At 44.0% G+C, this 24,202-nt stretch overlaps 1 protein-coding gene and 1 pseudogene across 2 annotated transcripts; one reads left to right on the top strand and one right to left on the bottom strand.

The window, feature by feature from the left end:
- The first annotated feature begins 1,879 nt into the window (after positions 1 to 1,879).
- LOC135515975 (transmembrane protein 229A-like) lies at positions 1,880 to 5,959 on the top strand. Of its 2 annotated transcripts, XM_064939884.1 has the most exons (2): positions 1,880 to 2,129; positions 2,235 to 5,959. In XM_064939884.1, exons 1-2 carry the CDS (start codon positions 2,028 to 2,030, stop codon positions 3,048 to 3,050), a joined length of 918 nt encoding a protein of 305 aa, XP_064795956.1. In that variant the 5' UTR covers positions 1,880 to 2,027; the 3' UTR covers positions 3,051 to 5,959. The 2 variants fall into 2 exon arrangements, with proteins under 2 accessions (XP_064795956.1, XP_064795955.1); XM_064939883.1 differs by having other exon boundaries at positions 1,880 to 5,959.
- Positions 5,960 to 8,356: 2,397 nt separating this feature from the next.
- Positions 8,357 to 22,506, bottom strand: LOC135515434 (hyaluronidase PH-20-like; annotated as a pseudogene).
- Positions 22,507 to 24,202: the final 1,696 nt, after the last annotated feature.

Genomic DNA, 24,202 nt, shown 5'->3' with positions numbered 1-24,202 from the left:
AATATATTTCTGTATTTTAAAATACATGTATATAAATAAATGCATTTAAAAATACAAGTATTTTGTGGTTCCATTTGATACGTTAATGTTTATGGTATTTTGTCATTTTTGCCCATTCCCGATTCACCCCAGGCATAAGCCTAAATACCCAATTGCTCTCCCGGAGGAGGGTTGGCCAATGTGCAGTCGCAAAGTCTGCCATATGTCTTACAACAATCTGATACTTTTAAATCCCTGAGGGGGAGTGAGTGAGTACAGGTTTCCAGGCGAAAGGGGAGAATGTGAATTGGGCTACAAGTCTGGACTGTTGAGATGTAAACTAGGTAGACAGACTGTGCAGTTGAAGGACATGTTTGTCACGCTCGTCTATACAAAAGGATACGTTTGACAAATAACATTGCAGCTGCAGATGAGAGTCTGCATTTTATACTGTCAAAGCATCCTTAACATCTGATCCAAGACACCTGTGTGTCCTTTGTGCCAGTGGATGTTTATATCACAGTAATATCACATTATTAGCAGTACCCAGCATGCTGTTTATACCTCAGTAATAGCAGGCTATAGGTCCCAGAGAGAGACATTGGAACACACTGAGTGAGTTAACATAACTCATGGAGCAGAGGATTGTGGGAAACATAGTTACCTAGGAAACTGAGAGATCCTAAACATGCCACTGTCCCAAAATACTGTCTGGGACCAAACTGCAGTAGCCTAGGTTATTCTATCTTTCTAGGTCAGGATTTGTATAGCGGTAAATTAGGCTACAGACAGATTTACAGTTGGGTATATTAATTAGGGCATTGTGCAGGGCCTACAGACATACAGGCCTAGGGCTTGACCACATTGCTCAATTATGTGTATCAAAAGTATTCAAATGATCAATTCATAATAAGGCCTATGGGCTAGCAGGTCATTATAAATCGATGACAGATGTTTGTTCGACATTTCAGATGACCACATGACCGTTAAACCAGTGGGATGTTACGTCACTACTCTATAGTTTAGTAGCGTCATATGTGGACCTTACGTTTTTCTGTGCTATCACGCCCCCTCCGACGCGCTCAATTATTCTCTTCTGGCTGGCCACAGAGAGGAAGAGGCGAAGCGAGAGTGTTTACTTCGCCCAAAATCAGTCCATGAAAGTAAGTGAGAAATGTTTGTATGGCTGTCAATGAGTGTGAAATTTGGTCAACAGAAAGTTGAATCGGTAATTTGCTACATGAGGCTTATTTGGTCTAATATACGTTTTTCTAATTGTTAGGTTGTTGTTACAAATGCACTGATATAAGTGGACACACGTGGCATTTCGGCAACTTTGAAAATAAAAAACACTTTATCACAGAGTTTCAAAACCCAGACGCGGAATGCGTGCGAAACAGATCAAGAGGTTTGAGGCTGAGGTTTGAGAAGTCAATGACAGAAGTGAAAATGTTTCTTTAGTTGTTAATTTTCTAAAGAAATCAAAAGGTGCAACCTAGAATCAAGCCAATGTCTTAAGTAACTGAACATGTTATTACTCCAACCTTGTGAAAGTGGCAAACTGACACATTTGAATTTTCATCAAAAACTCTATATCGAAGGAGTGCCTTTGATTTGCACATGTTCAACACGAAACGATCAATTGACCAGATGACATATTTCTGAGTTTAGCTAGCCAACGTCACCACGACCATTACCTGCAAGCATGATCTGAAATTTCTATTGGAGAAGCAGTTTCTTCCGATCTTCATACTTGCAGGCTTACTGACTTTGACTTTTGTCTAAACCCCCTCTCGTTGGCTAGAATGGTCCCACCTGATCTTGCCTCCGCCCACCTGCCTTCCATCTTTGAGGGCATGTATTTCCATTGTTAAAGCGGTCACTCGACTATCTTATCAATATAATAGAAAATCTTTGCTGTGGATCAGGCACTGTCAGGTGCAAAGCTGCTAATGACACTGCCGCAGCTCCGTTAAAAGTACAGAATGTGCCACGAACGAAGAACAAGAGCTGCTTTCTGATTCTCTCCGAGGAGAGAGAGATCAACCATGGCCAGCTGGCGGAGAGAGAGCCCGCGGATCCGGGCAGGACAGGGAGGTAGCAGCCTGAGAGCAGCGAGGAAGCCCCGGCAGAAAGATCCATCCAGCGAGGTAGGGGACGCGGGCGAATCAATGACAGAGCTGCCACAATTGTTCCGGCTTTATTTCTATGGAATGCACGGTGTCACTTTGGATATTCTCCTGTCGTCCGCACAGGGGCTTTTGGCTGATAGCGACCCCAAACTGTTCGGCTTTTCCTCCCCGTACCTCTGCATCATGCACTCGCTGACCCATTTCTTGCTGGAAAAAATATATTCGCAAAAGAAGTGCTTTCAAGGACGCCCAGTAGTTTTTCACCTGGTTTTCTATCCCTCTGTGTACATCGGGTTGCAGATCCTGATTGGGAATATTAACACGCTGACCGAGCACGTTAGAATAGTCTCTGCCACTCATCTCGTAGTTCACTACCTACTGGCCCTGTACTTCACCCAAGTTTTCCACAAGGGGCTTGCGCGGCTGCGCTACCACTGCCCCGGGAAACGGACCATGTCTACCCCAGCAGAGCGCACCCTGGAGTCGATGCCTAATAACGGTCTGCCCGATGTTGTACGATTCCTCTTCTTTGGAATGCACGGCTTTCTGGACGAGATCATTTTTACCTCGATATTCAACCTTGTGGAGAATTTGGACCGGACCATGAGCGGCCACACGTCCCTGTGGTCCTTCCTGATGTACGGGAGCTGCAGCTTCGTGGTAGAGAAACTCTACCTTCATTTACGCTTCAGACGGGGTTGGAGCACCTGGAGGCGGCTCCCCATCTATATCTGCTTCATCTACACCTGGGAGTTCTGTTGGGGGCTGGCGCTTCGGCAGTACGGCGCATGCTCATGGGATTATTCCCACTATCCATTCAACTTCATGGGCCTGATCACGCTCCTCTACCTGCCCGGATGGGTCTGCATCAGTCTCTACCAGGATATTTTGTCCAACGTTCTGCTGCGCGTGGTGGTGTGTGCCAAAGACGAGGAGTGAGGGCACTCAGGGCAGGGCGCTGGCATCAACGTCTGTCCTGTGTCCAGGAAAGACAACTGTATTATAGGCCTAGGCCACAATTGATTTAAGGACTATTGATACAAATAAAGAAGATGACATTTAAGATGATCAATTGTGTACCCGCACTTTGTAAAAAATAATGTGTATTTCCCCAGTGGAAATGTGGTATTGATGTAGCTGTTTAGACAGGCTATTCATTAGAATCACTGATTAAAAGAGGCTATCAATTTGTTACAGGTAGCCTAAACACACAGGCATGCCTTGCCTGGCATGTGATGACACATAGACATGCCTTCTGCTGTGATGACAACTGCTATTTCTTACTTTGATGCAGATGAAACGATAATATTTTACATTTTACACTTCATTTGCTTGCTCATGATTTTAGAGCTGTGAATTATTTAAACTATATTGACAAAGTCAGCCATATGCATGGCAGGCACCATTTGACTTGTTTGGTCTCTTCAATCCCAGAGCATGCTTTGAGCTCATTTCTGCATGGCTGCATATGCACATTCATGATCACTTAATTGCTTAAATCCTATTTTCTTCAAAAAATGCATGACATTTGGAAACAAAATGGGCTCTAAAAAGTTCAAAATGTATGTAGCAGGAGATAGAACGAACGGGTTGTGGACCGAATTAATTTCACTGTGAATAGTTTTCTGAACCAAACCTTAACATTACTGTGTTGGAGTGCCTTTCTGAGCAAACCTACAGACAGCTGGACTAAAGACAAACTGAACTACACTGTGGGCCAGTTTCCCCCTAGTCATGGCTGACCTAAAAAAGGATGCTCAATGGGGAATTGAAAGTGCTTTTTAGTCGACAACTATAGGCTTAATCTGGGTCATGTAAACAGACAATGTGTGCCAGTCAGACAGACCTTGAGGATCAGATTTAACCTTCTCCCTTCTTTACATAGGGACATCTCCCAAACTGAACTACACTGTGGGCCAAGGTTCCCCCCCAATCCTGGCTGAACTAAAAAAACAAAGCTCAACGGGGAATCTCCATCCCCAGGCTTGTTTACCTAACGTTTATAAAGCAGCGGCGCACGCGTCAGCGTTTTATGGTTGACACTCCACAGGTTGATCTGGAGTGGGCAATATCAGGAGTCAGCAGACCTGGGTTCAAATACTACTTGAAATCTTTCAAGCACTTTCACTGTTTGTTTTCACCTGCCTGGAGTGCCAGATGGATGGGTTTTGGGGTTTGAATGTTTGTGACTATTGAGTTGGTTCCACACCAGGAAAGCTCAAGCAAGCCTAGCAAAACAAGTATTTGAAATGATTTCAAAATAGTATTTGAATCCAGGTTTGGGAGTCAGGTGTGGAGCATGTATAGTATAATTACTTGGGATCAACCTCCATGTATCCTTTGGCATTGATCTTTCTGCCTGTTTTATTTCCTTGTTTGCACTTGTACCACACGGTAAAGTCTCTTGTTCTCTCTGAGGGACCAAACACATACAGTATGTGTGAATACCTGGCACTGTGACTTCACTAGCCACCTGTTCCAACATTATACTCTTTCTGTTTTATACTCTCTCCGTTTGGAAACGTATAGTTTTAGCTCTACTGATTTTATGATTATCTAGCATGTTTTTAATGCATTTTACTGCCTGCTGTCGTCAGTCCTGGGGATTCCGTGAAACTAAAGATGGAGGTAACTGAAAGCTGGTACTGATGAGTAATACTAGTGCAGGGAAAAATATGTTATAACATGTTATTGAAATATTTAAACTTTTACACATGTTGATTTTTGTCAGATGACTATGAATATGTCATGCCGGGAGAGTTTCCCTTGCCTGCGCAAACAAACAATACCTTACACTCTTCTGGAGACTGACTGGACTGATTGAAATAACAAGATTCTTTTCCTTGTGGTTTGTCATTTCAAAATGGTGGACTTTTGTTGTGGACGACGCAAAAGAAGGATACAGATGATCCAACAGTTACTGCCTCAATGATGATGAATAGGACCAGGAGTTTCTTTCCTGGTTACAGTGCCTTGCAAAAGTATTCACCCCCCTTGGCGTTTTTTCCTATTTTGTTGCATTACAACCTGTTATTTAAATTAATTTTTATTTGGATTTCATGCAATGGACATACACAAAATAGTCAAAATTGGTGAAGTGAAATGGAAAAAAATTACTTGTTTAAAAAAAAACAAAGGTGGTGTGTGCATATGTATTCACCCCCTTTGCTATGAAGCCCCTAAATAAGATCTGGTGCAACCAATTACCTTCAGAAGTCACATAATTAGTTAAATAAAGTCCACCTGTGTGCAATCTGTCACATGATCTGTTACATGATCTGTTACAATATCTCAGTATATATACACCTGTTCTGAAAGGCCCCAGAGTCTGCAACACCACCAAGCAAGCGGCACCATGAAGACCAAGGAGCTCTCCAAACAGGTCAGGGAAAAAGTTGTGGAGAAGTACAGATCCGTGTTGGGTTTTAAATAAATATCTGAAACTTTGAACATCCCAGGGAGCACTATTAAATATATTATTAATAAAATGGAAAGAATATGGCACCACAACAAACCTGCCAAGAGAGGGCTGCCCACCAAAGCTCACAGATCAGACAGGAAGGGCATTAATCAGAGAGGCAACAAAGAGATCAAAGATAACCCTAAAGGAGCAGCAAAGCTCCACAGTGGATATTGAAGTATCTGTCCATCGGATCACTTTAAGCTGTACACTTCACAGAGCTGGGCTTTACGGAAGAGTGGCCAGAAAAAAAGCCATTGCTTGAAGAAAAAAATAAGCAAACACGTTTGGTTTTTGCCAAAAGGCATGTGGGAGACTCCCCAAACATATGGAAGAAGGTACTCTTGTCAGATAAGACTAAAATTGAGCTTTTTGGCAATTAAGGAAAAACCTAAATGTCTGGTGCAAGCCCAACACCTCTCATCACCCAGAGAACACTATCCCCACAGTGAAGCATGATGGTGGCAGCATTATGCTGTGGGGGTGTTTTTCATCGGCAGGGACTGGAAACTGGTCAGAATTGAAGGAATGATGGATGGCGCTAAATACAGGGAAATTCTTGAGGGAAACCTGTTTCAGTCTTCCAGAGATTTGAGACTGGGACAGAGGTTCACCTTCCAGCAGGACAACGACCCTAAGCATAATGCTAAAGCAACACTCAAGTTGTTTAAGGGGAAACATTTAAATGTATTGGAATGGCCTAGTCAAAGCCCAGACCTCAATTCAATTGAGAAATTTGTGACTTAAAGATTGCTGTACACAAGCGGAACCCATCCAACTTGAAGGAGCTGGAGCAGTTTTGCCTTGAAGAATGGGCAAAAATCCCAGTGGCTAAATGTGCCAAGCTTATAGAGACATACCCCAAGAGACTTGCAGCTGTAATTGCTGCAAATGGTGCCTCTACCAAATATTGACTCTGGGGGGGGGTGAATAGTTATGCACGCTCAAGTTTTCAGTTTTTTTGTCTTATTTCTTGTCTGTTTCACAATAAAAAACTATTTTGCATCTTCAAAGTAGTAGGCATGTTGTATAAATCAAATGATACAACCCCTCCAAAAATCGATTCCAGGTTGTAAGGCAACAGAAAAGGAAAAATGCCTAGGGGGTGAATACTTTCACAAGCCACTGTATGTGGTTGGGGAGAACCTTCTGTCCCTGGTGAAGTTGTGATCTTAATCATCATTTTTCTTTTAAAAATTGATGTTTGGAAATCATTGACCAACTGTATTTAATAATACAATCATACTATATAGCTCACAATGAGTAAGTAAAATCATGTTTATTTTAGGTTATAAATTAGGAAAGACTCAAACATTCTTGCTACAGTATGTCCATGGTGGAATTGAATTGAATCAATCACTGTATGGATATAGTGTAGCCTGCATACTGTACATTACTTGTAACTACATTAAATCTCCATGTTGAACCATTAAGGTTGTCCCAGTTCGTTGTCTTGATTGACATCATGCTCTCACTAAATTGCTTGTATTTACAGGTTGTCTGTGCTTCTCTCAGATCAGCTTCCTAGGAAAGTTGAACAATGTCGTAAACCAACTGAAAATGTCTGACCTTTACAGGAAACCGCACCTCAAATATATAAAGTCAACACTGCTCTGCGACTGGATCAAGAGATACTTAATGACTCATATCTGTGCCTGGTGTCAGATTGATTCGGCATGAGAGGCAGAGATGATGAGTCTGGTTTTTCCACCTCTGCACTGTTTGTTTGTATGTGTGTTTAGGCTAGGTTACCCGTGGAAAGTTGTCAGGGAGACCATTCAGTGAGGTTGGAGGGGGTTAGAGGGGTAAGAAGAGCTGGATTGTTACTGTAGGGACCTGTTATTTATGTTCCCATATATCTGATACCCAGGGACACAGCACCACCAGCCAATCTGATTGGCCATAAACATCTAGGGACAACAATGGCTTATCTAATTGGCCAGATGACTCCCATCATTCACTTCTCCTTCTGGACTCATAATCTCCCCGCGGACTTCCTCTATTTGTTACAACAATAGAACACTGATACTAACACAGCATTTAGTGTTGATGTTAACTGCTTCACTCCTGGCTCTCTGAGGTATCACTTCTCTATTTCCAGTTATAACACCTGCACACGCTCAAACTCTTAATAGGGTTGTGGGCCTAACTTCAGAAGTCTGGCTAAAATTCAAGGTAATTCTCTACAGAGTAAAGCAGGCTAACGCTTAAATGCCAAATGTCTACAGTAATCTACTTGAATGCTTAATAAGGCTTTGGGCTCTACCGAGAATAAACTATTAGCACCTCTGGTCAATGTCAATTAATAAAATATTTATAATAACAGGTCTAATAGGTGCCTGTCTTCACAACATCAACACTGTGAGGATCAGTAGTGCAATAGACAACCATATACACTCCAATGATATACAAATAACTACAGGAAAACTGTTGTCACAGGTAAACCATCTCTACTTGCAATCAACTCTTCTTTGTTCCTGTCACAGCATGTCAATGTCTTTAGGCTATTTCCTGCTGAATGGAATCAGTAGACGTATGGAGCTTCATCATTACTGCAGTGTGAACCTTATTAAGGCACAGAGAAAACAGTGACCTGAACCAGTACTGCATGGCATACACTGTAGTTTGTCCTTATGTGCCATCAACATATCACCCGAAACCATCATCTGCATGAGCCGTTCAAGTACTTACCTCTGATTATTATTAAAGTATTATTATCAAGGTCAAACCAGAGACTTGTGCCACATTGTGTCTGTCACACAGGACAGTCCAGTTGATCCATCCATCAGTGTTTGTGGGTTTTTTTTTCAAGTTCTCTTTTAATGGTCGATTGTTCCATATCAGCGATCCCTTTATTCAGTGTCTTAGTTTTGTCAGACAGACCCTGATGCTTCAGTCTAAACACCAGTGTTTTAGACAGGTGTATGGGCAGCTTGGGGGAACATGTCCATCCTGCATAGCATTGACAGGTGAACCTCGTATAGAAGAGAGTCAGGTCAGCCAGACTGGGAGTCCCAGGGACCATGTACGTTCCCCTGGCCCGCAGGATACGGAAGTTCTCTGAGGACAGGTGGAGGTAGTGGTCCGACTCGTAGTGCTTCCGGACGCAGCGCCCGTTCCCCTGGCACAGGAAGTTGCCGTTGTTGACGTAGGGGTTGAGCGTGGTGGTGAGGTACAAGGAAAGCGCTTCACAAGACGCCCGTGGAGAGGGAGAGGGAGAGGGAGAGAGAGAAAGTAGGAGGAAATGATAACACTTCATGTTTATGTGTAGGGCTGAGATACGCCTGGTGAGCCTCACAGGATGCCTGTGGGAAGGGAGAGTGGAGGGACGGAACAATACATCAAAGAAAGTTTGAGTGGATTCATATGTGCTGGAGTAGTATTCTATTTATGGTAATATTCCATTTATGGTAATATTCTATTCATGGTGAGAATACTTTTTTTTCTGCTTTTGAATAGTTTTGTTTCTTAAAACAATATTATGTGTCTCAAATGGCACCCTAAAAATGTCAGTGGTATTTTGCGTTCAGTGTGATTGGGGAGTATCACCTTGAGTGTGTATGTGTGTCAGAAGCCTTGTTTATACCTGGCTCTAGCATGCGGCCTTTGTTCTGATCCTGTCTACATTCTGATTTTGCCCACATTTTCAGAACTATGTGAGGCTTTGGTATTAACATGTATTAACATGTGACTCATATCCGTCCATTGTGTCCGCACTGTGAACAGATTTCCTGGTTCCTCCTGGTTTCCTGGTCCCTCTCTGTATACATATTGATTTATTTTATTTTATTGATGCCATAAGTTAATGGTGCCACCTGTCAATGATTTTAGAAGGCAGGGTAAGGATGATTTAAATAGCTTCACTGTCCAGATCCATGTGCACTTGTAAGGAGGAGGTGAGGGCATTCGGAGTGTGGTGTCAGGAGAACAACCTCTCACACAATGTCAACAAAACACAGGAGATGATTGTGGACTTCAGGAAACAACAGAGGGAGCACCCCCCCTATCCACATCGACGGAACAGCAGTGGAGAAGCTGGACAGTTTTGAGTTCCTCGGCATACACATCACAGACAAACTGAAATGGTCCACCCACACAGACAGTCTGGTAAAGAAGGTGCAACAGCGCCTCTTCAACCTCGGGAGGCTGAAGAAATTTTAGAGATGCACAATTGAGAGCATCTTGTCTCAGCCTCCAGTATTTATGCTGCAGTAGTTTATGTGTCGGGGGGCTGGGGTCAGTTTGTTATATCTGGAGTACTTCTCCTGTCCAATTCGGTGTCCTGTGTGAATCTAAGTGTGCGTTCTCTAATTCTCTCCTTCTCTCTCTCGGAGGACCTGAGCCCTAGGACCATGCCCCAGGACTACCTGACATGATGACTCCTTGCTGTCCCCAGTCCACCTGGCCGTGCTGCTGCTCCAGTTTCAACTGACCTGAGCCCTAGGACCATGCCCCAGGACTACTTGACATGATGACTCCTTGCTGTCCCCAGTCCACCTGGCCGTGCTGCTGCTCCAGTTTCAACTGTTCTGCCTTATTATTATTCGACCATGCTGGTCATTTATGAACATTTGAACATCTTGGCCATGTTCTGTTATAATCTCTACCCGGCACAGCCAGAAGAGGACTGGCCACCCCACATAGCCTGGTTCCTCTCTAGGTTTCTTCCTAAGTTTTGGCTTTTCTAGGGAGTTTTTCCTAGCCACCGTGCTTCTACACCTGCATTGCTTGCTGTTTGGGGTTTTAGGCTGGGTTTCTGTACAGCACTTTGAGATATCAGCTGATGTACGAAGGGCTATATAAATAAATTTGATTTGATTTGTCGGGCTGTATCACTGCCTGGTACGGCAACTGAACCGCCCACAACCGCAAGGCTCTCCAGAGGGTGGTGCGGTCTGCACAACGCATCACCGGGGGCAAACTACATGCCCTCCAGGACACCTACAGCAGGAAGGCCAATAAGATCATCAAGGACAACAACCACACGAGCCACTGCGTGTTCACCCCACTACAATCAAGAAGGCGAGGTCGGGAGCCTCCCGGGAGGCGCAGTGGTTAAGGGCGCTGTACTGCAGCGCCAGCTGTGTCATCAGAGTCCCTGGGTTCGCGCCCAGGCTCCGTCGTAACCGGCCACGACCGGGAGGTCCGTGGGGTGACGCACAATTGGCCTAGCGTCGTCCGGGTTGGGGAGGGCTTGGTCGGTAGGGATGTCCTTGTCTCATCGCGCACCAGCGACTCCTGTGGCGGGCTGGGCGCAGTGAGCACTAACCAAGGTTGCCAGGTGCACAGTGTACCCTCCGACACATTGGTGCGGCTGGCTTCTGGGTTGGATGCGCGCTGTGTTAAGAAGCAGCACGGCTGGTTGGGTTGTGTATCGGAGGACGCATGACTTTCAACCTTCGTCTCTCCCGAGCCCGTACGGGAGTTGTAGCGATGAGACAAGATAGTAGCAACTACAACAATTGGATTCCACGAAATTGGGGAGAAAAAAGGGGTAAAATTAAAAAATAATAATAATAATAATAAAGAAGGCGACGTCAGTACAGGTGCATCAAAGCAGGTATCGAGAGACTGAAAAACAGCTTCTATCTCAAGGCCATCAGACTGTTAAACAGCCATCACGAACACAGAGGCTGCTGCCTACATACAGACTCAAAATCATTGGCCACTTTAATAAATGGATCACTAATCACTTTAATAATGCCACTTTAAAAATGTTTACATATCTTGCATTACTCCTCATATGTATATACTGTATTCTATACCATCTATTGCATTTTGTCTATGCCGCTCGGTCATCGCTCATCCATATATTTATATGTACATATTCTTATTCCATCCCTTTACTTAGATTTGCGTGTATTAGGTAGTTGTTGTGGAATTGTTGGTTATTATTGCACTGTTGGAATGAGAAGCCCAAGCATTTTGCTACACTCGCATTAACATCTGCTAACCATGTGTATGTGACCAATACAATTTGATTTGAGGTGGTGAGGAGGTGGTGAGGAAGATCTGATCACAATCAGATCACAATGCATCTTTTGATTGTCTACATATAGTACACCTGTCTGAAAATGTGGGCACCATCAGGATGTGGACAAGATCAGGACAAAGGATCCATGTTAGAACCAGGTATAAACAGGGCTAGAGTATCACCTAACCTTGTCATCGTAGTTGGCACTGGCCCCCCACAGAATGGCTCCTGAGGATGGCTCCACAGCAGCACTCTCCCCAATGGTCCCAGATCCCCCTGGAGACCATCACACAGTTAACGCAGAGAAGGGTTATTATTATAGTGGTAGGGGGTGTGACAAAGGTAACTGCACCTCAGGACAACATTTCTCTAATCTCGTATCCCCACCATCACCCTGCTTCGTGTGTCTAGCGGGTAGGGGCTAGCTAGAGACTCATTTCGGATTGGTCAAAGGCCTTTGTAAGAAGCATATTTCTCTCCTGGCTGAGGAAGCGTCTGTTCTGGGTGCGGTGAGGGGCTTGGAGGGCAGGGCAGACACCCTCGGCGCCTTGGACTCAGTTCCTTGCCATCAGGGTTGCGCTATGCCTGTCCCCTGGAGACGCCTAAAAGAAGCACAACAACCCCATGGGAGTTAGTCTCTCTCACCTTACCTACAAACTAGGAAACCCTAGTCTTTTAGTATAGCCTGCCAGGCTACACAGGAGATGGTAAAACCAAAACACATCTGGCTACCAGACTAGGGGTAGTTGTTAGATTATGAATTAGTCATATCCTGCCCCACCCCACCCCCCAAAAAACATCCTTTACCTGCAGGTGTATAGATGGGTATAGTGCAGAACTAGCCTCCCACAGCCAGAGCAGCTCATCGTTCTGCCCCATCACCTTGGTACATCTCCCTGTGTATCCTGGCTCCATCCATCCATGGTTATAACAGTTGGGGAACAGGTAGAATCCCCACTGGTAGTTGGGCCTGAGCCGGCTACCCAAGGACAGAGTCTGCCACGTAGCGGCGGGTTTCTGCCTGGAATTGCTTCTTGGCTGTAGCTGTGGCCCGCCATGCTGTGAGGGAGCGGTCCCTCTGGCGGGCATGGGTCACTGAATGGGTTCTGTAGATCCACTTGGAGCCCCAGTTCCTGGCCCACAGGGGGCGCCAGTCCTCCCAGTCGATCACAGCCAAGACACCGGCTGTCCTGGAGGGAGGTGGAGCAGTAAAGGTATACCCTTATTATGCACTGATCTAAGGTCAGTTTTGTGTCCCCAAGTCTCCCTTATTGGTTAAGGGTAATGTTTGAACAAGGTGGACTAAACATTGATCTGCAGTAGAGTAGTAGTTGTAGTTGCCCCATAGTGTTGACCTGATGGTTAATCATTAAGGTTAGGATTTTGGTGCTAATTTTAGATCAGTTCTTGGAGGGGATGTAGTAGTCAATGTCAGCGCGGGCTTTGGCCAAGCTGGCCCTAAGGTTTCCTCTCTGGGGGATGCCTCCGTAGAACTGCTGCCTGGATAGCAGGTTCACTTGGGGGTAGAGGCCCAGTTGGTCAGTATAGAACAGAGACAGGAACTGACCTGGCACTTAAAAGCAGGGAGGAAGAAAACACAGTAACGTTCTCGCAATAAATCCCTGTTAGAACATTGAAGTATATGATTGTTTTAGGGTCATTCATTTTCTAACATGTTACCATTTATCCAAGAGGAATATTTTGGGAAGATAAGGGACAGTAGTTCTGGAGAGAGGAGGGGTGGAGAACTGAGAGAAAGGAGGGGTGGTCATTTTGGGACGTGGATGGGAAGTTTTGGAGAAGGGACTGGTGGAATGGGAAGAGGAGAAGGAAGAGAAGAGGAGGTTTTGGGTAAGGGAGCGTTGGTAGTTTTGGGGAGATGAGGGAGGGAGGTTTTGGGGAGACGAGGGTTGGAGTGTTTTGGAAGGGAACTGGTTGTGTCGTGGAGAAGAGAAGGGGATGTTTTGGGGAGACGAGCGAGGTAGGTTTTGGGTAGGGGAGGCGAGGTATTGGGGACAGGAGGAGGGAAGGTTTTGGGGAATGGAGGGGCAGTTGTGGAGAGGGGAAGGATGGAGGTGATGTAAGAGAGAGGAGCAGGCGAGGAATGAGAGACAGGAGGGACAATGGTTTTGGGGAGACGCTGACGGGAAATTTGGGTGAAGGGACTGGTCATATAGAGAGGAGGAGGAAGGGAAGTTTTGGGGAGATGAGGGCGGGAGGGGTTTTGGGGGAGGCGTGTGGCGTGTGGCATGGGGAAGTTGAAGGTGCAAAGTTTTGTATAAGGTACAGTAGCATGGGAGCTTTTGGGAAGAGGAGGAACAGTGGTTTTGGAGAGGAGTGGGATGTTAATGTAGGGGAGGGGAGTGGAGAGGACTGAGAGAGAGGAAGGGTTAAGGTGGTAAAGGAAATTTGATTTTGGGGCTGGGAGAATGTGGATGTTTTGGGGAAGAGGGTGGGAGAGGAAGTGTGGGTGAGAGGAGAGGTGTTGATAAGTGTAAGAGAAGGACTGGGGGTTGTTGGAGGTAGGAGGGTAGTGGAGCTGATGACACCCAGGAGAGAGAGGGTGAGGGCGGACAGCAGCCGTACAATGCCGCTGCTCTTCTGGATGTACCAACCCATCCTTTCTCCTGGAGAGGAAAAGCATTCAGCAAAGAGACAGACAACAAACTGTCAGTATGAAGTGTACTGCATATAGAACATACAATTGAAGTCGGAGGTTTACATACAACTTATCCAAATACATTTAAACTCCAGTTTTTCACAATTCCTGACATTCAATCCTAGTAAAAATTCCCCGTCTTAGGTCAGTTAGGATCAGCACTTTATTTTAAGAATGTGAAATGTCAGAAAAATAGTAGAGAAAATTATTTATTTCAGCTTTTATTTATTTCATCACATACACTCAATAAGTATTTGGTAGCATTGCCTTTAAATTGTTTAACTTGGGTCAAAGTTGGGTGAATTTTGGCCCATTCCTCCTGACAGAGCTGGTGTAACCGAGTCAGGTTTGTAGGCCTCCTTGCTCACACACACTTTTTCATGTCACCTCACTAATGTTCTATAGGATTGATGTCAGGGCTTTGTGATGGCCACACCAATACCTTGACTTTGTTGTCCTTAAGCCATTTTGCCACAACTTTGGAAGTATTCTTGGGGTCATTGTTCATTTGGAAGACCCATTTGCGACCAAGCTTTAACTTCCTGACTGATGTCTTGAGATGTTGCTTCAATATATCCACGTAATTCTCTTTCCTGATGATGCCATCTATTTTGTGAAGTGCACCAGACCCTCCTGCAGCAAAACACCCCCACAGCATGATGCTGCCACCCCCGTACTTCATGGTTGGGATGGTGTTCTTCAGCTTGCAATCCTCCCCACTTTTCCTCCAAACATAACGATGGTCATTATGACCAAACAGTTCTATTTTTGTTTCATCAGTCCAGAGGACATTTCTCCAAAAAGTACGATCTTTGTCACCATGTGCAGTTACAAACAGTAGTCTGGCGGTTTTGGAGCGGTGGCTTCCTCCTTGCTGAGCAGCCTTTCAGGTTATGTCGATATAGGTCTCGTTTTACTGTGGATATAAATATTTTTGTACCCGTTTCCTCCAGCATCTTCACAAGGTCCTTTGCTGTTGTTCTGGGATTGATTTGCATTTTTCGCACCAAAGTACTTTCATCTCTAGGAGATGATGCGTCTCCTTCCTGAGCGGTATGACAGCTGCGTGTTCCCAAGGTGTTTATACTTGCATACTATTGTTTGTACAGATGAACGTGGTACCTTCAGGCATTTGAAAATTGCTCCCAAGGATGAACCAGACTTGTGGAGGTCTATTTCTTTTGATTTTCCCATGATGTCAAGCAAAGAAGCACTGAGTTCAAAGGTAGGCCTTGAAATACATCCACAGGTACACCTCCAATTGACTCAAATTATGTCAATTAGCCTATCAGAAGCTTCTAAAGCCATGACATAATTTTCTGGAATTTTCCAAGCTATTTAAAGGCACAGTCAACTTAGTGTATGTGAACGTCTGACCCCTTGGAATTGTGATCCAGTGAATTATAAGTTAAATAATCTGTCTGTTACCAATTTTTGGAAAATTACTTGTGTCATGCACAAAGTAGATGTCCTTACCGACTTGCCAAAACTATAGTTTCTTAAAAAGACATTTGTGATGTGGTTGAAAAAATCGAGTTTTAATGACTCCAACGTAAGTGTATGTCTGACTTCAACTGTATATACTGTACAGATTTACAGATGGCTGTTTGTCTTAGTCATTTAGAATTTGCAGTCATTTAGAACTTGTAGTCATTTAGAACTTGTAGTCATTTAGAACTTCCAGTCATTTTGAACTTGTAGTCTTTTAGAACTTGTAGTCATTTAGAACTTGTATTCATTTAGAACTTCCAGTCATTTAGAACTTGTAGTCATTTAGAACTTGTAGTCATTTAGAACTTGTAGTCATTTAAAATTTGTAGTCATTTAAAACTTGTACTTATTTAGAACTTGTAGTCATTTTGAACTTGTAGTCATTTAGAACTTTCATTCTACAGACATTAATTTGTTTCACGGACAGATTTGTATCATCTCAACAATCTTCTCAATCCCTTTCCCCGTGTGTTTAAATGAACCTCCTTATCTAAAGGGGAAGTGAGGGGGAGAGAGATTGCCTTGTCAGAATGCTAGATATAGCCGCTGAGTGCCAGCCTCAAAGATGGCCACAAAGATGGCTGGCGCTGTATGGAAGAACTGCCATGGAGCTGCCATTTGGATAATCACTATCCCCTATCCCTAGCCTGCCAAGCCAAACCCACAGATAGACATAACGACAAGGTAAAAGACTAACGACACGGTACCTGGACATCCCTTCACATCAGGTGTTCACCACAGCTCCTTAATCTGACGACACTCTGGATCCAACAAAGACACGTTTGATTTTGGAGAAATGGCTTTTGCACTTCATCGGACCAGACAAAGAAGGTAGTGTGAAATCAACCTTCTGTTCTCCTAAACAGAGGAGCCTAGACCTATTTCCTACACAGACCAACCGGAGAGAGGAGAAAGCTGGGCCGAGCTGTGCATAAGGATGCACCCACCACTGCATGTTTGTCTATGGAGAATAACTTGTTATGGTCTGCACCAGCCAAGTTGGTCTTGGAGCAAGAGAGGATGAGACACCTGGGTGTGAGGTTGTGGAGCGTGTACTGTTGTAACCTCTGTAATGTAGCAAGCAGACTGGGACCGGGGGGCAGGCTCTTGGCCCGGAGTAAGTACGGATCAGTTAAAGGATGGGCTGCGGCAGCATATGGGGCTAGGTTAGGCTGGGGTATGGGGGTTCGGCTGGGGATGGGGATTGTGATCGATGAAGAGATTGGTAAGGGGATTCTGATTTGATTGCCTTTACACTGCGCTGAATCAAAGCCACCATAACATAGAGGTGTCTTGTGTCACAGTCAACCGCACAGGGGTTCCGGTTATGAAACCGGGCTGGTTATCCAAGCAGTGTAGCTGTGTAGGACTCTAAATCAATGAGACTTCCTGAACCTGACAGTCTGAGGAAGAGCTTATAACAATTGTAATATTCTATTATCTGGTACAGAGCACATTGTTTTGGTCATCTCCAGTATGCAGCTCGATGGGAACACTGGTTGTCTGTGCAGCGCTCCGCTCTGGCCAGACTAGTTGTCTATGCAGACCATCTCACACCTCAGTGACAGGAGAGAGGACTGTTACGTAATAGATCCTACACTGAATGTTGCTTAGATACTCACTAGCAGCAACACCACTGTAGTCCGGGGTGTCAAACGTGTTTGTGGGAACAGACATGTTTTTCCTCCTAGGCCTCCAACACAACAATGGGATTCAGACACTGATGAATACATACTTCTTTCAGGCATGGAAAGGGCAAGCTGGGAGAGGGGGGGAGGAATTGTAAGGTCTCTCTGCCGTTTACGGTACATTATTGTGAGGTTAAATATAAGGCAGACAAACAGGCTGGAGAGTTCACATAGAGCTGAGAAACCATAATAAACCATAAATCATTAGACAAAATAGCCAGGGCCTGAATGCAGAGTCTTGAATGTAGTGTAAATATTTAATTTAGTTAGTACAATATGAAATTATAGTAAAACAACAACACACTCATTTTGAAGGGCTGTATTTTATGAATCGTGATAGACTAAATTCCTATGAATCCATTGAGGACTTAGCACTGGCAGCACACCTCATTTTCTCTCTTATCACAAGATGAACTCTGACATGTGACCTCTGACCTAGCAATACTGGTTTAATATGGGATTACAGTCATGGTGCTAGGGGGTGGACGGTGGTGATGGTGATGGGGGAGGACACAGGCCAGGACCACAGGCACAGGGTGCTGATTGGGTAGGGGAGCTGGGGAGGTCAGAAATACAATTACATTGTATGATGTTAAAGAGCACATGTGCCGAACTCATTCCACGGAGGGCCGAGTGTCTGCAGGTTTTCACTCCTCCCTTGTGCTTGATTGATGAATTAAGGTCAGTAATTAGTAAAGAACTCCCCTCACCTGGTTGTCTGAGTCTTAATTGACAGGACAAAATCAAAAACCCACAGACACTCGGACCTCCATGGAATGATTGTTGCACATGTAGTACATTGTTGAGATTTGCACAAGTGACATTCCAGTACATTTTCAAATCCAACCACAAGATGGTGCTCCTGATATTACATATGAATAGGTTTTTTTAATTATTTGTTTAATTTAACCTTTGTTTAATAACTAGGCAAGTCAGTTAAGAACAAATTCTTCTTATTGTTACCTTTATTTAACTAGGCAAGTCAGTTAAGAACAAATTCTTATTTTCAATGACAGCCTAGGAACAGTGGGTTAACTGCCTGTTCAGGGGCAGAACGACAGATGTGTACCTTGTCAGCTTGGGGGTTTGAACTTGCAACCTTCCGGTTGCTAGTCCAATGCTCTAACCACTAGGCCACCCTGCCGCCCCATTATTTACAATGACATCATAGGAACAGTGGGTTAACTGCCTTGTTCAGGGGCTTCAAGGGATTCAATCGAGCAACCTTTCGGTTACTGGCCCAACTCTCTAACCACTAGGCTACCTGCCGCCTAGTGGCTAAATTGTCCAATATCGTTGTCCTAATACAATTTCCATCTCAATCCTTCCGCCGTAATGGAGAGAGGTGAAATGTTAGTCTTGATTCAAACAAATCCAGAGTCCAGAGTTTGATTCAAGTTGAAAAATAAGAATCCATTTATTTGTCGTTTTTCTTGTTACGAAAATGTTGTATAAAATCGAACAAAAGTAATTTGTTAAATTCAAACCAAACAAACAAACAACATGGATGGTTTGGTATGGTCAAAAGACTGTGTGCTGCCAATTCAGTCACTCCGAAGATGTGGATGTCGATTTAAGGCAGCCCTCCGCACCTCTCTGATTCAGAGGGGTTGGGCTAAATGTGGAAGACACGTTTCAGTTGAAGGCATTCAGTTGTACAACTGACTCCAGGCCTTGGAGCCTGTAGACATTTTAACGGTGTTCCCCTTCAGTAGAGGGGGGGGAACACACTTGAAGATTAGTGGCAATCACACATCAAAAATATACAATATAAACCAAGGATGAGAACCTGTCAGCTCGCCCCTTTGGTAGGGCCTCAGATCCATTTCCAAAACGTACTGTTTGGAGTTAGAATAGTAGAATACACAATGTGCCATTTTTAAATGTGTTTGTTAGCATCAGCAGTTTTTCTCTTGTTATGTCAGTTACTGACAGTAACTCAATTAGTCCATGTCAGCTAACATTTTTTAGATTGGTAGTCTAGCCAGCTATATAAACTTGTAGTAATCATGGTCTAATTAAAGACTGGGGGACTCCATTGATTTTGTTAGTCACTCTCACTCAGATATCATATTAAAAAACGGCCAACATTTCTCTCCACCCAATGGCAGAATGTGTAGAATTGCAGGAAAATTGTTATAAAATTGTAAAATGGAACCAAATCATTCTTATGCCCCCAATAAGGCTAGTGCTGGCTCTGACTGCATGTAGAACCGTGAGCCACTGCAGCCCCTCAGGGTGAGTTCAGATTTTTTTTGTGTGGACCCCACCTCCATCAGAGTTGCCAAGATCTGACAAGCTCTGACAAGCCCTGACAAGCTCTGACAAGCCCTGACACGCTCTGACAAGCCCTGACAAGCCCTGACAAGCCCTGACAAGCTCTGACAAGCTCTGACAAGCCCTGACACGCACTGACAAGCTCTGACAAGCTCTGTCAAGGGTGGAATCTTTTTCTTGTTTTATTCTTTCCAGTGCAATGATATTTTCACAGGTTCATCTTTCAGCCTTTTCCTGTAAATGTCCCTTTTATATCTGTTGGTATTACTTATGACCCCTTTTTCCAATTGGTAGTTAGCCTTCTCCTATTGCTGCAACTCCCGTACGGACTCAGGAGGGGCAAAGGTCGAGAGCCATGCGTCTTCCCGAAACAAGTCCCTGCCACACTGGTGCCAGCCGCACCAATGTATCCGGAGGAAAATACATGCAACTGGCAAGCGTGTCAGCATGCGTGTGCCCGGCCCGCCACAGGAGTCACTAGAGAGAGATGGGACAAGGACATCCCGGGCCTGCCAAACCCTCCCTTAACCCAGACGACGCTGGGCCAATTGTGCGTCGCCTCATGGAATCGAACCCGGATCTGTAGTGACAACTCAAGCTCTGCAGTGTCTTAGACCACTACGCCACTCTGGAGTCCTTTTAGTGTTACCTTGTGCTGTTGAATGAGTGAATGAGTGGAAAAGGGAAAAAATAAGGGATATATTGCATGAGCTTTACTTCTGTCTAGTATATACTGCCCTCTTGTGGTACAGTTACATTTCCTTATCTCTGATCACTCTGTCTCTCTCTATCTCCCCCTCCCTCTGATCTCCCCCCCTCCCCGCCTCTTTATTCATTAAGTTACATAATCTATTATTTATGTTCTGTGGGCATTTGAGGAACTGACCGGGTTACTGCATTTACTTCCCCCTCACTTCCCATCTCTTTTTGTAAGGAGAGCACCGGTACGGCAAGGGGAGTGTGTGTTTCAAGTTTTTTCAATAGTCCTTATATATGGGATACACATGGTATACACCTCCCAACAAAATGCTTACTTGCAGGTTCCTTATCGACAATGCAATGACAATAACAAATAATAAAAGAAAGGAATACGAACTAAGTAAATGATGCCGTAGAATATAATAAACATTTTATCAAACATTTAATACAGGAAGGCACAATTTATAGTCCAATATGTGTTTTGGGGATGAGGACATTGGGGGGAAAGTGTTTAAATTGTACAGTATTTAGCAATAATAATAAAAGAGTCTGGTAGCAGCAGCACCCTCATTACCCCTCCTCTCCACAAATCCTCCCCTCTTCCTGTCCCCAAAAGCTTCTAACTTATAGCATCTGTCTTTTGCACAATTTTCACCTGCATTCCCCTGAACTCTCTCCCTAAAAAAACGTTCTTTCTTTCGTTCAGACATGTCATTACAATGACGATGATTAGGACAAAACGTATTTCATTTAACTGTTGGAAGGGATGAAGCAACTATTGAGAGAGAGAGAAAGGGGAACATTAGGGGAAATATTATGAAAGTGTGCCAGCCTACTAATTATAAAAATGTAAAATAGGCCCTATTATATTTCAAAATTAAATTCCTAGCCAATAATGTTTTATTTGAAGGCAGCATGTCCTGCACCAGCAACACATGTTCTCCCCCAGCTTCATGGTTTGAACGAGGTGCGTAATTCCAGTCCATATAATACAATATAGTAGACTAATACAGTCCCCAAAATTTGCCTATTTTTGTTTCCTGTCTTTACCAGAGAGGATAGCTACATCCATGGGCTTCTTTGTTTGTCTGTCGTGCATAATGTGAGGTAGCATGTAGCCTACTGTTTATGATTGGCTATTTATTGGATAATGGCACAATCATTTGGGCTTTTTTGGGCTTGGGATCATCAAATGTCTTTTAATGTAGGGATCATAAAATGTCTTTAATGTAGGGATCATAAAATGTCTCATGTCTATTTATGAATTAATTATGAAAAAACAAGCTTACTTTACTGCTAATAAAGATGATCTTTAATGTAGGGATCATAAAATGTCTTTAATGTAGGGATCATAAAATGTCTTTAATGTAGGGATCATAAAATGTCTCATGTCTAATTATGAATTAATTATGAAAAAACAAGCTTTCTTTACTGCTAATAAAGATGATCCTTAATGTAGGGATCATAAAATGTATTTAATGTAAGGATCATGTAAGGATCATAAAATGTCTTTAGGGATCGTCAGGCTCAGGGATCATCAGGCTCAGGTAGCATCAGGCTTGAATCTTCATGCCGATCAAAGCTCTAATCAAATCCAGACATATATTTATATGCTTTATATGCTTTAGAATGACACCTCAGATTTTGGCCGGAAACACCATGTTACCTGGGGAAATATATATATATATTCTCAGGATGGAACGTTTATAAAATACCAGAAAATATATTCAAAATATTCAACCCTCTTAACGCTTATTTGTGTGTTTGTGTGTGTGTGTGTGTGTGTGTGTGTGTGTGTGTGTGTGTGTGTGTGTGTGTGTGTGTGGATAAGTGTACAGTATGCCTGTGCGGGTGTGTGCTTGAGTGAATGCATGTGTGGGGTCCTTGATGATGCTGCGGGCCTTCCTCAGGCACCGTTTCGAGTAGATGTCCTGGATGGGTGGGAGCACGGTCCCAGTGATGTGCTGGGCCATCTTCACCACACGCTGGAGGGTCTTGCAGTCATTGATGGTTTTATTCCCATACCTGGCGGTGATGCAAGCGGTCAGGACCCTCTCGATGGTGCAGTGGTAGTATTTGGAGAGGACCAGGGGTGGGATGCCGAATTCCGTCAGCCACCTTGGGAAGTAGAGACACTGTTGCACCATCTTGACAAGAGTGGTGGTGTTGCCGATTCATGTCAAGTCCTCGGTGGTGTGGACGGCAAGGAACATAAAGCTGCTGAGTCTTTCTCCTGCAGTCCCGTTGATGTGGATCAGGGCATGTTCCCTCTGCTTCCTGAAGTCTGCAATTAACTCCTTTGTTTTGCTGATGTTGAGGGAGAGGTTCTTATCCTGGAACCACAATGCCAGTTCACTTACCTCCTGCTTATAGGCTAGCTCATCACTGTTGGTTATCAGACCTACAACCGTGGTGTCGTCAGCAAACTTGATGATGGAGTTGGTGACGTGCAAAGCTACGCAGTCGTGGTCAAAGAGGTAGTACAGCAGAGGGTTGAGGACACACCCCGGTTATCCGGGGGGCTCTAAAAAGCCACGTAGCCTGCTGTCTATGTTGTTGAAATGGAAGCACTCTCCAAGGTGCTGATTAATTTATAGCATTTTAGACGTCACCGCAGAACATATACAGTAGTATTCCCACACACACAAACAATTTCTTATAGCCTCATATTCAAGACATCAATGTACAGCAACCTTTTTAGATTGCACTGCAGAACACCCACCATATAGATATGCACACATACAATTCATATCAATTTCAAGACATCAATGTAGCAGTTGAACAAATATCACAATATCAGAACATAACTTCAAATACAATAAATCAATGTTAGCTACAGCAGAACACACATGAGATTATATAGGCATCCTGCCTATGTGATAATATGAAGCGCATATTCAGATTAACTTCACGGAACCAATTTGTAAAGGAAAAAGATGTTCCTTCCTTAATTTTCAAAAACTCCCACAATGACTCACTTCATGTGAAGTCCATTTAACTCCTGAGAGTCAATTTCTTGCTCAAAGCCTTGAGCGGGCCTGTGGCTGTGACATTTAGCCTCCTTGTGTAAGCAGTAGCGGTGAGTGGGTAATATCACTGGGGAAGCTAAAATGCTTGCTCGCTAGCCTAACTTCTAGCTAGTTAATATTAGCCTTCTACATCTAGCTACATGTTGAACTTAAATCCTTTCAGACCAGGGGCACAACAATGTATGAATTAATGGTTGGATCAGAATAGCCATTGTTTTCATTGGTCAGTAAGGAGTATTAAAGTCAAAATGCAATTCTAAATCCCTAACTCCATCCATGGCTAATTTAGGAAAGGGTCAATTTTAGCAACTGGCTAGCCTGCCACCGGAGGACAACAACACAATGAGATGCAACAATTCAAGTGTTTGGTGTCAATGAGGTATGCTCTCAATGGGATTTGATAGGAGTGACACCAAATCCAAGCTGGCTTCCCTTGACACTTTTTTTGGGATGCCCCAGGATCATTCACAGTTGAGCTAGCTCAGTTTAGCTCAACGCTAATTGGCACATTTTTTATTTATTTTTTTTGTCAAGGGAGGCCAGATGCTCGCTGGCTTCCCTTGCATTCAATGCTACGGGCGGCAACATTGTCATACTCCTTTTGGACCAGACAGCATCAGATAGATGGCCTACACATAAGAGAGACAGAGGGGCGCTGTTTCGCTTGCTTGGATGCTTTCTCCTGTGAGATACATTCAGCCTCTTGCTAATTGAAGGAAAATCATGAAAATAATCTTTTATTGGTATATATTTTTGGGAAGCCTGGCTTCCCTTGCCGCCCATGAACCACTGCTTGTAAGGATGTTCGGAACAA

This window comes from Oncorhynchus masou, chromosome 27 (genome assembly GCF_036934945.1).
Source record: "Oncorhynchus masou masou isolate Uvic2021 chromosome 27, UVic_Omas_1.1, whole genome shotgun sequence".
NCBI classification, from domain to species: Eukaryota; Metazoa; Chordata; class Actinopteri; order Salmoniformes; family Salmonidae; genus Oncorhynchus; species Oncorhynchus masou.
Note: the sequence above shows the minus strand (reverse complement) of the source record. Positions and strands in the feature narration are given on the sequence as shown.